The sequence below is a fragment of the Colias croceus genome, chromosome 24 (genome assembly GCF_905220415.1).
Source record: "Colias croceus chromosome 24, ilColCroc2.1".
Taxonomy (NCBI): domain Eukaryota; kingdom Metazoa; phylum Arthropoda; class Insecta; order Lepidoptera; family Pieridae; genus Colias; species Colias croceus.
In genome coordinates this window covers 2,335,316-2,353,083 of record NC_059560.1, presented here as the reverse complement: position 1 = coordinate 2,353,083, position 17,768 = coordinate 2,335,316, and the positions used below count along the sequence as shown (strand labels likewise).

The window sequence follows — 17,768 nt, the reverse complement described above, 5'->3', positions numbered from 1 at the left end:
TCCGCCCCGGCTTCGCCCGTGGTACATATTCACGATTTCTCTACATAAGAACCATCCTCCTACTTCAAGGAACATAATAAAAAAAGAATTAAAGAAATCGGTTGCGCTGTTCTAAAGTTATGCGCTTACCAACACATTTTGGGATTCATTTTTATATTATAGAGGATTTGAGATATTCGTATGTACATTGTACATGTTACAGTTCACTGTCTATTTGACCATAGAGTAAAGTATAGACCATAGACCACATATTTGAAAGTGTTTATATTAAAACGGAAAAAATAAAGAAATTAACAAGAAATCAGTGTCTATTTTTTATGATTGAAATAAATTACAATAATTTATTCAAAACCAGAAATATAAGGTGATTCCAGCTCTGAAAAACCCGATTTTTATAGGAATCTAATGCAATATTACTAAGCCATATTGAATGAGTAGGTAATATAATAAGAAATGGTAAGAACTTGAATACAACTTAAAAATTAGTAAGAAAATGAAATCTATACCTACTGAATATTATAAAGCTGAAGAGTTTGTTTGTTTGTTAGTTTGAATGCGCTAATCTCAGGAACTACTGGTCCAATTGGCAAAATTCTTTCGGTGTTAGATAGCCCATTTATCGAGGAAGGCTATAGGCTATATATCATTACGCTAAGACCAACAGGAGCGGAGCCACGCGGGTGAAACCGCGAAGCGCAGCTAGTGTTCATATAAACATCAACATAGACTCATAAAGGAGTTATATTATTACTAGCTGTCTCAGCATACGTTGTCCTGCCTTACTCTTATCACATAATATGAAAAATTAAAGTCCGATTCTCAGATCTACCCAATAGGCACCCATTTCATAAAAATCGGTCCAGTCGTTTCGGAGGAGTATGATAACTAATATTGTGACACGAGAATTTTATATATAGGCATTATTGTGTTAGAAGTACATAGCTAGTTTACGACATTCATTTCACACCTCACCGACAAATATTGCTTGGAATTAATTATCACCTACAAATGTTATTTTTTCCTTTACCAACCGCTTAGTAATATATTTAATCAAGTAATTTAATCATCATAATGTATGATACATTAAGATTATTGACGTAAAATTATTTAGAAACGGCCTATGAATTCGGTTTGGGAATACCCTGTAATAGTCTTGTTAATTGGAAGAGGCCCTTGAGTTTAGAGGGATATAAATATATGGAGTTCGGATTCTATTCCGCGTTATTCTATTCCTCTGCCATTTGTCTCGGCCCCCAGACCTGAGTAAAAATATTATAAATAACATAGGTACCCTTGCTCAATATTATTTATATGCTTCATGAAGGCATACATTTCTGAAGCCTTCTGGTTGGTCTTGTTAGAATTTCCGTCCCGTTGGACTATTAGAGAGAATTATAGATTTATATTTTAAAATGGATCTACGAAGTGGGCTAGTCAATGAGTCCAGATTAGTTATAACTTTAACTTATAAATTATAAGCAAGGAATGTAGTTCTCACTTCTAAGGAGGATTTCGGAACTTTTCCGACCGAGGTATAAAATGTTTAAACTTACCTAGCTTCAAGTCAAGTAACTAGTACATTTTCGTAAAAAAAAAAAATTTTGATTAAATAATCAAGAAACAGTGTTTAATTATTAAGATATTATTGCGAAATAGTGTAGACACCTTTACCCTATTATTTCACTAGATTATTATTATTGATTTTTTTTCAAAATGGCGGCTTAACCATATTACCATAACCGTTGTTTAAAAGATAATCATATACATGAAACTTAAAGCTTAAACCTGTAATCGATATTTGCCTTGAAAGAAAACGACTTTTTATTTTACAAAAACGGGACCTTCGCATGACATTTTGGTCAAGAATTGCATAATATGAGTTAATATTTACACTTTAATTATTGGTTTTAAGAAAACAACGAGTTTATTTTTTACCTGGCTATGAAGACTATAACATTTACAAATAAAGGTCTTCGTAAAATAGCAACCTAAAATTAGATGGCACGAAATATAAAACAATAACATCAAATTTTGTAAGCAATATCGCCAGGAAAGCCCTAAAAATAACTTTATTAATTTGGAGCTTGGAGTATTTTATATTTGAAGCTCATAAAAAAAGTTTTTATAATAATGGTTTTCTTTTTTTGTTGCGTCAGTTAATATTTTGTATTATCTGTGGAATCACAATGACAGCGATTTTAGCGCCAATTTTTTTGTCATAAATTTTTACTTATTGATGTTCATTAAAATAGGTTTTTTAATTATTTAATTGTCATATTAACATGAAAAGTGCATATTTACAAATTTATTGCAAAAATGGTACATAATTAATAAGAAACTTAAATATAAATATGTTTTTTTTTCGTCAAGGTTTCATTCTGTTGTTATCCTTGCTTCACCAAATGTGTTTTGGAATTTTAATCTAGTTTTTAAAATACTGGTTAAGAGATATTATGATATGATATGAAATAATGTCTTCAATATTAAAGGTAGGTATACAGTTTATTTTACCTGTTATACTGAACTAAATTAACTACGAATTTAGAATATTTAAAGGTTCAGGAAGATAGTAATTTGATAATTTATTAAATTGATCACTGAATTTAAAATATTTGTTTAAATCTCTTTTAATGATATTATTCATATAAATACTGAATTTTGCACTAATTTATTGAACATCTGTAGTATGTACTATTTAAAAACTCTAATTTCTGCTGGATGATAATTTTGTTGACGTCCGCGTCGTCGTAAGGGTGACCGAATCCTTAGCAAAACGCTATGAAATAAAAAGCTTATGTCAATTTGTTTCGATAGCGGATTCTATTCCGCGTTATTCTATGCCTCTGCCATTTGTCTGGGCCCCCAGATTGACTAAAAATAATATATAAATAACATTTGCTCAATAATTTTGCGTATTTTAATTATTAAACTCTTCCTAAACGGCTGGATCGTTTTCGAGGAAATTTTTTGGCAATACATTTTTAATTTGTTTCGTGTATTATCAAAATTTACATACCTACAGACTTATTTTAATTTGCGGCGTAGCTTAAAAAGGTGTAACCTTAATTTTAAGAATACGAAACATACAAATATTATTAAAGACATGATTTATAAAACTAAATTTTAATACTATTAATAATTTAAATATAAACAAAATAATTGACGTCATGTAGTGTTTACGCATTTACTACAAAAGGACGATAATTATTTTATTCTGTGATAAAACCTGTGATTTTCCATCAGACTTGCATGACCTGTGAATAATTAATGTGTAATTAGTTTTTGTTTGTATGTTTGTAACCTTGGTTTGATAATCCTATAAACTTAAGATATACAATTAAATATAATATGTGATATTGCTTTATTAAAAAAATATTTTTATTATAGGTTAAAATTAGGTAGTATCTACAATGTACCTACATATCTACTAATTATTATTAATAACTAGCGGTCCGCCCCGGCTTCGCCCGTGGTACATATTCACGTTTTCTCTACATAAGAACCATCCTCGTACTTCAAGGAATATTATAAAAAAAGAATTATCGAAATCGGTTCAGCCGTTCTCGAGTTATGCGCTTACCAACACATTTTGCGATTCATTTTTATATTATAGATTATTATTGATATCATAATTACAATTGTTTTAGCATTTACTCTTATGTCCAACAGTAGTTAATACTACTACTAATTCAAGGAATTAATTGAATTCTATCTATTTACATGAAGAAGTTGGGATTTTTGTTTGACTAATAAAAAACTGGTTTATTCAAATTTTAATTTAATATACATACTATACATTTCACACATCGTAAAAATTGTTTGAATATTAGATTATTAAGAACTCGTTGTTCGCCCTATTGGACATTTCTGTGACCTTTTAAATTTTTTAACAAACTTAAAAAAAATCCTAATCTTCTTCGAGAGAGGAGTCTTATCCAACAGATCTATAGAATTCGTTCATCCGTTCTTGAGTAATATAAGGTGTTACTAACATGACATTATTTTATACATATAGTCTTTTCAATTTTGGCTTTGTAAATAAAGGAAATTCCGATGGAAATGCGATGTTTTACAGTGTAAAAAATAACTTATATCACTCTTTAGCCTCCTCACTATCTACAGATGATCTACATTCTACAGACATAAATCATATTAAAATATCGCTCTATTTGACGCAAAAGAGGGACAAATTAAAACACTTTCGCATTTATAATATCAGTAAATTCATTTATAATAAAAGAAGATAGATGTACCTACAGATTTATTTAAATTTAATACTAAACAGGAAATATAAGAATATAAGTACCTAATCTATACTAATATTATAATGCTGAAGAGTTTGTTTGTTTATTTGTTTGAACGCGCTAATCTCGGGAACTACTGGTCCGATTTGAAAAATTATTTCGCTGTTAGATAGCTCATTTATCGAGGAAGGCTATAGGCTATATTATATCATCACGCTACGACCAATGGGAGAGTAGTCACGGGGGTGAAACCGCGGGGAGCAGCTAGTAATAGATACAGCTTTATCAAATCAATAAATAAACCAATTTTTTTTCAGCAATGCCGGCATACGACAACGAAGGGGCGACCATATCGCTCGAAGATGTGCGAGATTCACATCGACCGGCCACCACGATTCAAGACGAGCTGGCTATGAGGAGAAACCGAATGCTGAAGACACAGAAGTCGACGATTTCGTCGAGGAAACAACAGGCGGTTTGTGTGAGACGTGCCCACAAAAAGTATGGGCCGACCAAGAATCCTAATGTCATTTTGGATGGATTGAACATGACTGTACCTAAGGGTAGTATGTAAGTTGTTTTTCAATTCAAACTTATTTTTCCTCATATAAATTTTAATTTTAAGATATATGCATTATGAAAAGTCATTGCGTTATGGAATGTTGACCAAAATATACGTAATATACCACATTATTGTAAAAAACCCCTTCGATTGTTCACAAATTTTCTTTTTTTGGACTAAAGTACGTAAGTACGTACTAAATTAACTTATACGCAGGCTAGGCTGTTAAGTAAGTGACTGATTAAGGTAGCTAGCCATTACATAAAAAGAATAATTAAAAATTATATTATACTAGCGGTCCGCCCCGGCTTCGCCCGTGGTACATATTTATGCAAAAAAAGGTAGCCTATATGTTCTTTCTCAGGGTCTAAAGATTGTCTGTGCCAAATTTCATCAAAATCGGTCCACAAACAAACAAAGTTTTCCTCTTTATAATATTAGTGCAGAAATGGAATTATCTCTCATATTTGAAATCCAACAAAACCGCTCTATTTAATCCTACATTATCTATTACTACGTGAAAGTTATTGCGAATGGATGTGTGTTTAATACTTTTTAATGGCTGTTCAAAACAGCTGATCTGCATGAAATTTGACAGAGAGATTATGGTGTGGAAACTAAATATCTACTACCTACTAATACAAATTAATTAGGTTACTTATCATCATTTTATAAGTATAATACACAGTTGCTGTCGCTGTATGTTTGTCCCTATGTATGCAGATCTTTAAAACTACGCAACGGATTTTGATGAGGTTTTTTTTAATAAGTAGAGTGGATTTTAAGGAAGATTTTAGTATATATAATTTGTTAAAGAAGAAGTTTTCTATGGATCGAGCGAAGCCGCACGCTGAAAGCTAGTAGTAATTTTACACGACCCATAAATTTAATAATAACTTGGGTATTAAAACCTAAAAGGGATTTTGGATAGGATTACAGGAGGGGATACTAAATTTACCCTAAATTATCCCTTATTATAATTAAGGATTAAAATATCAAATTCGAAATACGAGCAAATTAATGTTTTTCGAATAAAATACTATAATTTTATTAATTAACTAGCTTCCGCCCACGACTCCGTCCGCGCGGAAAAATTAAGATTTATTTTTTTCTACGTATTTTTCCGGGATAAAAAGTATCCTATTTTATGCCCAGGATAATAAGGTATAATTATACCAAGTTTCATTGAAATCGAACCGTAAAATTTGACGTGATGCCTGAACAGACAGACAGACAGACAGACAGACAAAAATTTTTTTGATCACATATCACATATTTGGGTTTGGTATCGATCCAGTAACAGCCCCTGCTATTTATTTTTTCAATATTTTCAATGTACAGAATTGACCCTTCTACAGATTTATTATATGTATAGATAATGTATTTATTTTAGGTTATTTTATTATGTTTGACATCTCTATTTATGAAGCACAATGCTATTATTGGAAGCAACTGGTTATTCCAACATTTGCGTATATATTTATAGAACAGTGTTATTAAAATGTCATAAGAAAACTATGACTATCTGTATATTTTTATTATTTTCATAGAATAAAGTATTGACATTCGATATAATATTTATCTTTTATCTATATCTTTTGTTTAAGATATAATATAATAGATAGAAAGATGATACCATATATCTTATACTATAGCTGCTCCGCTCGGTTCCACCCCCGTGGCTCCGCTAATGTTGGTCGTAGAGTGATGATTATAGCCCCTTCCTCGATAAATAAGCTATCCAACACCGAAAGAATTTTTCAAATCCGACCTGTAGGTTCCGAGATTACCGCGTACAAACAAACAAACTCTTCAGCTTTATAATATTAGTATAGATTAAAAGAGTTAATATTTTTACCTATTTTTTCTTCTCATTAAAATAAAGACTCGATAGCTTAATGATCAATTTGTAAACATCCTTAAGCGTAAAATGATTTTTTCTTTAATTATTATAAGCCTATTAATAATTAATAATTGCGGGAAGTTTTCAAGGTCATTGTACGAACAGACAACGAAGGTTAAGCGTGAGTCGGTTTGATGGTTTTAAATCCTTTGTTTTAACACTAACATAATGATTTATGACTTGCATTTAAACCAAACGAACATAGAACTATACTTAGAGCAAGACTAGCATTCTTTCGTGAATCGTGATCAGAGTGTAAACGGAATCTCGTATTCAGTGTTGTTTAGTATTAGAACATTGCATAGAATCTTTTCGAACGCACTAAAAACAACGAAAGAATTTTCTACGCCTGTTTACACTAAAAGAATTTGACATAGTGGGGTTAATGAGCATTCACTCGATTGATGTAAATGCACCGTTAAGATGAATGTGGATTCTGTTAGAAAAATTGTTATGATGATATCTCATATACAAGGTGTTCCAAAAAGTAGTGATATATAACTCCGAAAATACGAAAGATCGCATAACATACAAGGGGGTGATTCAGATAGCCTTCTTGGTCCTCTACCTCCCAGCTTCAGTAAATCACTACTTTTTGGGACACCCTGTATGAAATATCTCGTTGTGATATACGAATAAATAAAATTTTAAATAGATATGCGAAACTAGAAGATCATACATAATGACGTCTTAAAGCAATATTATTTCCAGTGTGGATAAGTGACAGCGCTATATAGGTCGTGTAGCGCCATCCCTCTCTCACATTGGCAATAACACTACTATATTGGATTTTATAAATAACTATGTGTGCGTCTTTGCGTGGGAGTCTACGTAGACTCGGTTTTTCCCGCGTAATTTGCAACATTTTTTCATCTTTTTGTTCCTTTTAATCATAGCTTCACAACAACAAACGCTATTTTTATTCGAACCAGTTTTTTCTGAGATAAGGGCGTTCAACTAACCACACAAACAAACAAGCTTCAGCTAAATAAAATATAGGTTAAGTTAGCTTGATTTAAATAATTTCTTATTTCGGACTAGTTATTAGTAGATAGCTACCTAGTTATGAGTAACTACCTCGATCTACTTAATAAATATACAAAAATAGTCATGATTAGATACGAATTAATCAATACATAGTATAAAACAAAGTCGCTTTCTCTGTCCCTATGTCCCTTTGTATGCTTAAATCTTTAAAACTACGCAACGGATTTTGATGCGGTTTTTAAATAGAGAGTCTGATTCAAGAGGAAGGTTTTAGTATATAATTTATTCGGTTTTAGACGAAGCGGGCGAAGCCGCGGGCGGAAAGCTAGTAATTAATATACAAATTAAGAAAATAGAAGCAAAGGTATAGGATAGGTAATATATGATTTTGCTTGTTACCTTTTGCCCAGGTTTTCTGGAAGCGATCACTTCTAAGTGATAAGGCCGCCTAATAAACTGGGTATACTATATTTTGATTTGTATACATTAGCAATAAGTTTCCCATGTATATTTTTATTAACCATTGAGCCCCAAGCGGCCCGATCGGTCCCAGACACAATAGATTTTCTATTGTGTCTGTGGTTCCGGGGCCTGAGTTATTAAAGAGTAATAAATAAGTAAATAAAACATATGTCCTTTTCATTACAGTTACGGTCTTCTCGGAGCTTCAGGGTGTGGAAAGACCACATTACTGTCCTGTATAGTTGGTAGAAGACGGTTGAATGCAGGCGAAATCTGGGTGCTTGGTGGAAGACCTGGAGGTCCTGGGAGTGGAGTTCCAGGACCTAGGATAGGTTATATGCCACAGGTAAATATCGAGATTATTAGATATAGCTTTTTAACGCGCGACTAAAAGCATTAAATCAGCAAGTGTTGGAGTTGTACCTTAGCTATGATAAACGCAAAGAAACAGGATGTATGATTCGCGTGTTTTAAAAATTATTATAATAAGTCGGCCAAGAGCAAATTCTAGTAAGACCGAAAGAGTAAGATGGGTAGTAATTGTTTTTATTTTATGACAGAGCAAGCAAAGGAGCAGGTGGGCCACCTGATGGTAAGTGGTCACCACCGCCCATAAACACTTGTAACACTAGAAGTGTTACAGGTGCTTTGCTGGCCTTTTTTGGACAAATGTTACCTTGATAAAATAATCTTGTAGGTAATCCGTAAAACTAATACACAAAATATGTACATTATACTTAATGTATTTCAGATAAACTATTATTATTCAATACTATATTAAAGTTTGCTGAAAAAAATGACCCATCAAAACTTTAACTGCGCCTTCCGTCACAACACTTCATTTCAATTTAAAAAAGCTTTTTTAGGGTTCCGTATCGAAACGGTAAAACGGGATCCTTTAACTGAGACTTCGTTGTCTGTTTGTCTGTCTGTCTCCAGGCTGTATCTCATAAACCGTGATAGGTAGAAAACTGAAATTTTCAAAAACGATGTATTTCTGTTGCCACTATTACAACAAATAGGTACTAAAAATTAAAAAAGAGTGCGTGAGTCCGACTCGCACTTGACGGTTTTTTTTTTTTTTAATATAAGGTGACTTCCGTACAGTCGTTTAATATGAAAATGCATTATGAAAATGGACTTTTTGAAGCGAAGAAAGGAAAGATTCGAAGTTTTAAGTGGTTTTCTCAACTTTGTTCAATGAATTGCGAGTAGATTCGGTCTTCCATTGTAATATTGAATAGCAATGAAGTGAGGAACTTTGATAAATAGCTTGTTTTGTTGGTCAATTGAGGAATTAAGCTCTCTATTTATTTATTTAGTTAAACAGGATCTTGTTTTCTTTCAATTAGATATTGTATAATTTTAAATCGCTATTTATTTTTATGAATGACAAAGAATATTGTGTAGGTACTTAGTTACTTACTTAATTTGCTAAAAATTGAAACGTACCTCATAAGATAATAGTTCATTTTAATTGAGAATTATAAGTATTTCTAATATTATATAACACTCGGTATCTATAAAAAGCATTATTCTATTAAAAAGGAAACACAACAATGTTACAAATTAGATTTTTCATAAAATGTTCCAGTAATTTAATTTATCAAAATTCATTATTTTTTTCCTAAATATAATATGATATTTCCCTCTAAAATAAAGAGAAGGAACACGAAAAAATAAGGAGAAATATTAAGTGTCCACCCTTCTGGATGAAACTAATTTACATAAAGCTATTTTTCATTTGTAATTTTAGAGTCCTTCTCCATTCCATTCGTTAAAAATAAACGTTCTGAAAAACAGTTAAAATTTATTTAGAAATATATTGAGAACTAGCTGTGCCCGCGACTTCGTCCGCGTGGAATAGTGACTGCATAGTAGTTACTACTTATCTTAATTATTGAGTAAACACAGACTACCATAAATAATTAAAAGAACTGTAAGTAAAATTTATTACTAAACTGAGCTAAACAATACAAAAAAAATGCCTTATTAATTTTCTACGTAAAATTTTTTTTAAATTATGTCATATTATTTTTAGGCACCAGGGGGGAGGGGAGCAAATTTCTTTTCCTTCCTTCCCTGTATGGATGTTTTTAACTATGTATCGTGCAGCAACTGATCAGCTTAATCGATACTCAGTTTTTATCAAATCCAGCACAAAATCCAAATCAGATCTTTCCTGAATCCTGTCTCACGCCTGTAGGTAGTAACTAAACCGTTTAGACCGTGCAATAAAAATTAAATAAAAAAAAACAGCGCTACGAAGAAAAGTGCATACATAGAAAAAGGAATAAATAATTTCACAAACTTCCCGAAGATTTTTAAAAACAAATACCATTTTAAATATTTATAAAAAAAAACAAAGTCGTCGGGGCTGCCATGCCAACATCATCATAATATACCTCATTATCAAAATACATATATGGTACTTAATTTTAAAGATCGTCGGGAAGTTTGTAAAATAATTATTTATTCCTTTCGGTTTCTTATTTTCATGTAATATTTTCAAGTGAGCGAGACCTACCTCTACCTCCATATTACATTCCTACATCATATTGATATCTATAAGTTTGTTGCTCCTTGACATCTTTTAAGTTGGGCCGTAACCGTGCACAAATTGTAATGGACCACAGTGGCAAAAGAAGTGGTATACTTAGGAAAAAATATTGCCAAGGGCCAGGCCTATGTAGCTTTGAGTAGAGTTCAAAATTTCCAGGGTGTGGCTATCCTCTCGCTCCCATATCCCCTCTTCTTTCACAGACTTTCAACCCTTCCCTTTCCATCCCTAGTAAATGGCAGAACTGATTTTGATGTAAACCATATCTAATTGTACCTATATGTACACGTCATATCCTGTAGTTTGATGCTCCATTTGGTTTATTTATCCCCACTGTCACCCCTAAAAAGCCCTAAATGTAATAAACGGATGAACCGATTTCGATAAAATATGACTAATTGTAATTCACACGTTGCCCTTTCATATTTTGATATGCCGCTTGAGTATATTATTTGACCACATTATTCATTCCCACTTTTACCGCTGTAATCTAATAAATGGATAAACCGAATTGGATAAAAATATAACTAAGTGTACTTCACCCGTTATGCACTTTTATTTGATATGTCACTATACCCATATTTGACAACATATTTGACAACATACGTTTTTTTTCATTCCCACTTTTACCCATAAAAAGGGATAATAAATGGATGAACCGATTTTGATAAAACATGTCTAATTAAACTTTACACGTCATGCCCTTTCATATGATATGTCACTTGAGTATATTTTTGACAAATTCATTTTTTTATTACCACTTTTATACCTATATTAAATAAATGGATGAACCGATTTGTTACTGATAGGTCGTTCACTTTCATTTAATATATCACTTAGGTACTTATATTTGACAACTTTCGTTTTTTTCATTCCCAAATTTACCCCTATAATAATATACCTAGGTATAATAAATGGATGAACCGATTTTGATACACTTTATCTAAGAACCAGCGTCGGAAAATATGCTGCCTAACTAAAAAAACCGCATCTAATTCGGATTACCTGTTAGCGAGCTACGGTGGCACAAACAGACACACAGACACACATAGCGGTCAAACACTTATCACCCATCTTTTTGCGTCGGGGGTTAAAAATATAATACGACATAATTTAAAGGACATTTTATGTATAAAATTTACCTAGAAGTAAGAATAATTCTAATTTGACCAATGGGCACTTTCGATATGATCACTTGGACATTTACAGGAATAATAATTGTAACAGATAACTTACGTTTTATCGTACAGTGTATAGAATGCCTTAGCAAATGTTCGCCGTGAATACTTAAATGGTCATAACTTTTTTATTTACGAACCGATTGACATGAAATAAACACTAAATGTTAAATGAAGATTACCACAATATATTAGTGAAAACCGCATCTTAATCGGATAAGCCGTTTCTGAGATTAGCGTGCACGAACATACAGACAAACAGACAAACCGACAAACAGACAAACAGACAAACAGACAAAAATTTTTTTAACTACAGTTTTGGGTTTGGGATCGATTTAATAATAGCACCTGCTAATTTTTTTTTATATATTTTGATTGTACAGACACGACTTTTCTAGAATTTTATTATATGTATTGATTTATTATATGTATTGATGATGATGATTTGGTTAAAATAATATAAAAAACCCTTCTTATACCACAGGCTTTTCTTGTAATAATTATTACTAAGTAATAACAATAATTGATAACAACGCTTTTTTCCTTTTCAAAAGAATTTCCTTCAATGTAATATTGGATGTATTGTATTGTATTGAGTGTACTTTCGTATTATTTTTTTTATATACCTAAATTCTAATAGATTTCCGCCTGCGGCTTCGCCCGCGTTTTCAAAGGAAAACACGCATAGTTCTCATTCCCGTGGGATTTCCGGGATAAAAACTGTCCTATGTGTTAATCCAAGTTACTCTATATGTGTGCTAAATTTCATTGTAATCGGTTCAGTAGTTTATGCGTGAAAACCATACATACATACAAACCTTTCCTCTTCTCTATAATGTTAGTATAGATAATCCATACTAATATTATAAATGCGAAAGTAACTCTGTCTGTCTGTCTGTCTGTTACTCAATCACGCCTTAACTACTGAACCGATTTGCATGAAATTTGGTATAGAGATATTTTTATACCCGAGAAAGGACATAGGATAGGTTTTATCCCGGAAATCCCACGGGAACGGGAATTATGCGGGTTTTTATTTGACTGCACGGGCGATGCCGCGGGTGGAAAGCTAGTTGTTTATAGTTTTGAAATAATGTAAAAATTAACATTACGGATAGTACTGCAATAAATAAAACTTTTTTTTTTTTTAACTACGTCGCTTTAAAATTCACAATCTTGATAATATTTTATGACCACTATTATAATCCGTTTAATGGTAAATATGTAACATTATACATGCAATATTATTATTTATGTTTGAAGTGTCATGAATGGCGTTTAATTTATGATAATTGAAAGAATAGCATACGTATTATGTGAATAAACTTGGTTATTTTATTCATATGGGTTCGTGACGTCAATGTTATTAAAATAAATAATATTATCCTGCTGGGTTTTTATTTCAAGATTTGTACAAAAAACAAAAATGGCGATCAAAAATGTTTGAAAACTTCATATTTAGGCAGAAATTTATATTTAAAATCCACAGTAGAAATTTTTAGCTAATAAACACCCCTTAAATATTTTGTGCAATTTTTAAAACAAAAAAAAAAAATGTGTGCGTGTACTAGTGTACACTCGTAGGTAAGAAGTGAAACTTCTTTATGACCTTATTTTTCAAAAAATAATTACTATATTCAACTTTACAGAAATACGTCGAATCACGCGTGGTAGGGACTATGGTAGGGGTAGGGTTAAGAGTAAAAGATGACGCGTAACGGAAAAATGTCACGCGTAACGAAAAAATGTTACACTAAATTTTTTTCCAACCCCGATAAAGAAGTTTCACTTCAACAAAAACAATATACCGTTAAAATAACAATTATTTGCAGGAAATTGCGTTGTTCGGCGAATTTTCGATCCGGGAGACGATGATATACTTCGGCTGGATATCCGGGATGACAACTAAAGAGGTGGAAGAGAGGATTGACTTTTTGGTAGATTTACTGCAACTACCAAACCCTACTAGGTGAGTGGAAACGAAATTCGAAATTTATTTATTTATTTTATGTTATTGTTTTATATGTATTTTCAAGTATATATATTTCCATATTTTTATTTTTATTATTATAATGTATTTATTTTTATATGTTCCATTTATGTATATGAATATTCTGTGCAGGTTTTTGTTTCGATTTAATATTTATTATTTTTTCCGTATATTATTATTATAGCAACATTCACGGTTAGGGGACACTTTGGGCTTCTGCCCTGTTTGTCTTGTGGGGGGCACTGAAAACCAGCGTTATGCCGACCATGTCGGCATGACATATGGCTGAGGGCCTCACCATTTAGGTCGCCACACAAAATTTTTATCGTGTTTTGATTTATTTATTTTTTCTCATTCCTCCTTATTTTTTACGTGTCATTTAAATTATTTTCTCTGTTTTGCGTTACCTATGTTATTTCTTTTTAATTTTGTTTTTTATGTTCTATGTGTCAATGTGGTGTACCTAATAAATGATTTTATTTCTTATTTATTTCTTTCTTAAATTTGAAGGTTTTTGAATAAAAAAGGAAACTAAAAATGTAATGTAAGATTAAAAGAGAAAGTATTCTTCATAATTTTTATGTGTAACTTTGTCATTAAAACAAATCTCAGACAAAGGTAATTAGGCAGTCTTATATTATGTACCTACTTAGTAAATTTTTATATCGTTTTAAATAAATACTTTACATGTTTTTATAACAAAACAAATGATCATCCTAATACAACTATATTTTTCAATACAGAAAATTAATTTGATTGGCTCTACATTTAACGATTTTAGTTTAGTTGTCTTTAGCCGACTTCAAAAATGAAAGAACTGTTTCACCATGCATTTTTATGATTATAAATTATGTGTATTTTATTTGATTTAACGATGTACAAGATGTTAAACTTCGTGATTTTAAATTTTAAAATTGTCTTTATAAATAATTAATTTTCTAGACAAATAAAAATTCTGTCCGGCGGTCAACAGCGACGAGTATCTTTAGCAGCTGCTTTACTCCACGAACCAGAATTACTTATTCTGGACGAACCTACTGTTGGAGTAGACCCTGTACTGCGACAAGGGTAAGTTTTTATTTTATATGGTACAAAAATTACTTAAAAATAAAAAATATGCCTAGAAAAATGTTATATTATATAAATGTTAATTATTATATAAATGTTAATATTAAAATAAATGTTATTATATAAATGTTAATTATTGTGCAGATTTTATATTTGTACGTTTGTAAGTGCGATTGTCGGAGTCTCTGGAATTACCGAAACAAGTTCGATAAAAAATAGGACTAAAAATAAAAACTAATAGAGTACTATTACCTAACTATTTACAGAAAAGTTTTTTATTTGTATTTTTCATGCAATTTTTTCACAATTTTTAAAGTTTTAAATGATTTTTTTAATATTTCAGTATCTGGGACCACATGGTCGACATTACGAAGGGCGGTAAAACAACCGTGATAATCACCACTCATTATATTGACGAGACGAAACAGGCGAACATTGTGAGTAAAAAAAATTTTTTTTTGAACCAGTTTTATTTCATTGAAAACATTATAAAATTGTCTTAATTATATCCTTTCCTTTCCAAAAATATCATAATTTTTTTTTCGTACGTAGGCAGCAAGTAGTTAGTATGATAATATTTAGTTTTGAATATTATAAACCTAGTTACAAGGTGTTCTTATAAAGATGGCTGAAGAAGAAGAAGATGTAGATGTAGGCAATGAGATGCAACTTTTCTATTTTATCGTATTACGTTGATAAACTTGAATATAAACCCTGAAAAAAAAACTAAATTGACGTTATCTGTAACATTTTTAACTAATTCCCTAATATTTATAATAACATCGTCCATTTTTCATTTTCTACTAATTTTATTAAAAAAACACTGTTGCAAAGTCTCAAACATGAATTTAAGTTATCTTAGTACTATCTTTATTAAGCTGAAAACACTTTACGAGCCTTTATCTCTGCTATAAATAATAAAACTTCAGTTTTCATTCTTGTATTTTCGTGAGTGTTAATAATAGTTCCATGAAAAATGATAAGATACAGTGAACATTTTTATATTGTAACACAATTTGTAACAATGTGAATAAAATTAGAGACTTTTTAGTTTAAATGAATCAATAATTTTCATATTAATCTATACGTAAAATCTAGTCGATTTTGGTGTAAATGAACTGAATCAAAATATAGAGCCTGAACCCAATAGGACAACTAAGGCTTATGAAATATATACAGTGTGATGAGTCAAACGAACTTATACGAGTAAATCGATCGTTGAAATGATATTATTCACGTTTTTTTGATTCTGTAAAACATTTTTTTAAATATATACATAGTATGTAGGTACAAACTTGAAAACGGCTGAACGGATTTTAATAGTTTTTTCTTTGAATTTGTGTCCGCTCGTAAGCAATAACATTTAAAAATTAGATAAACTTACAAAAATGTCTACCTGGGCCGAGCGGCGGCGTACAGCTTTATCCCTATCTTTGAATGAATAAATGAATGAATGAAAGCTCTAATGTACACACTAAATTAAGAATTAACATCTTTAGACCATGATCTTTAGATTGGCTTTGGATTGGCTATTGGATAGCTACAGAACCAAGGAAAACAATAACAAAGAACGAATACAATATTTATTTGCCTGGTAACATATAAGTCAATTAAAAAAAAATGATTATAACCCTATATAATATATATTTATCAACAGATCGGTCTTATGCGTGGCGGTCGGTTCCTAGCCGAAGAGTCACCAACAGAACTAATACGCCGCTACCAAGCAGAGAGCTTAGAAGATGTCTTCTTGAAGCTATCAGTGTTACAAAATATGGGAAAAAGAAGACGATCCAGTATACTTGCTGATGTGGTGGAAAAAGTGGAGATTCCGGCTATTCCTGTGAGTAAATTGATTATGTATAAAATGATTTTAATTTATGTTTTTTAAGCTATTGCATAGCTTCTATCGCGGGCCTTGAGCGCGGGGACCGAATCGAGAAATTCCGTAACGAAAAAACCTCACGCTCCCCACTCCGACGGGCGGAGGTGTGGCTTGAAGGCATAGCATGCAATAGCGCAACCGCCCCAGTCCCCGAGTGACACGCGGCGTTTTTTTTTCTACTGTTTTCTAGTGTATTTAGTTGGAGTATGGGGTAGATACATTAACACTGTTGTAAAAATCGATGTGTGTACTTAAAAAGAGTCAATCGGGTCAATTTTTTGTTTGCTATCTAATCTAAACACGCTACTTTCCTTTTTAATGTTGGGCAATTAATTTGATATCATGATTGTGGTAATATAAAACTATTATTGTGATAATACAAAATTAATATGGTTTTGTATCAACATGGCTACTTATTCTGTAACTTTGTTATTAAATATCTATAGATATATCTATATTAATCAAATCATGTAAAGCGAAATAAGAAGTTTTCAAGATAATTAAAATAATTGATACTGTTATGCCCTAAATAACTATTACGGTTATCATGTCATAAAATATTTCACAAATGCCAAGGTTTTAATTAGGTACATTCTTGGAGGACACGGAAGATTGCATGACGTTGAAGCTATTCATAATAAATACTAACAGTTATATAAATTACAATTTAATCACAAGCATTAACTGTATTTAAATATAGGTACAACATACACATATTATAACCTGAAGTAAAAACTTTGTAAGACTTTTAATAGAAAATTGCGTGGTCGGATTGTGAAAATTGGCACACTTATAATTTATACAAAGAAGTTTATAATGCACTAGCTGTGCCCCGCGGTTTTACCGCTCCTGTTGGTCTTAGCGTGATGATATATATAGCCTATAAAGCCTTACTCGACAAATGGGCTATCTAACACCGAAAGAATTTT

The 17,768-nt window shown here is 31.4% G+C and overlaps 1 protein-coding gene across 1 annotated transcript in view; it reads left to right on the top strand.

Annotated features, from left to right (window-relative positions):
• Positions 1 to 17,768, top strand: part of LOC123702752 (ABC transporter G family member 20) — a 67,399-nt gene that overhangs the window by 28,812 nt on the left and 20,819 nt on the right. Inside the window, exons 2-7 of the mRNA XM_045650537.1 lie at positions 4,560 to 4,814; positions 8,345 to 8,504; positions 13,729 to 13,865; positions 14,829 to 14,954; positions 15,298 to 15,391; positions 16,612 to 16,797. Coding sequence (XP_045506493.1) covers positions 4,564 to 4,814; positions 8,345 to 8,504; positions 13,729 to 13,865; positions 14,829 to 14,954; positions 15,298 to 15,391; positions 16,612 to 16,797 — 954 coding nt within the window. The 5' untranslated portion in view covers positions 4,560 to 4,563. The remainder of the gene's footprint in view (positions 1 to 4,559; positions 4,815 to 8,344; positions 8,505 to 13,728; positions 13,866 to 14,828; positions 14,955 to 15,297; positions 15,392 to 16,611; positions 16,798 to 17,768) is intronic.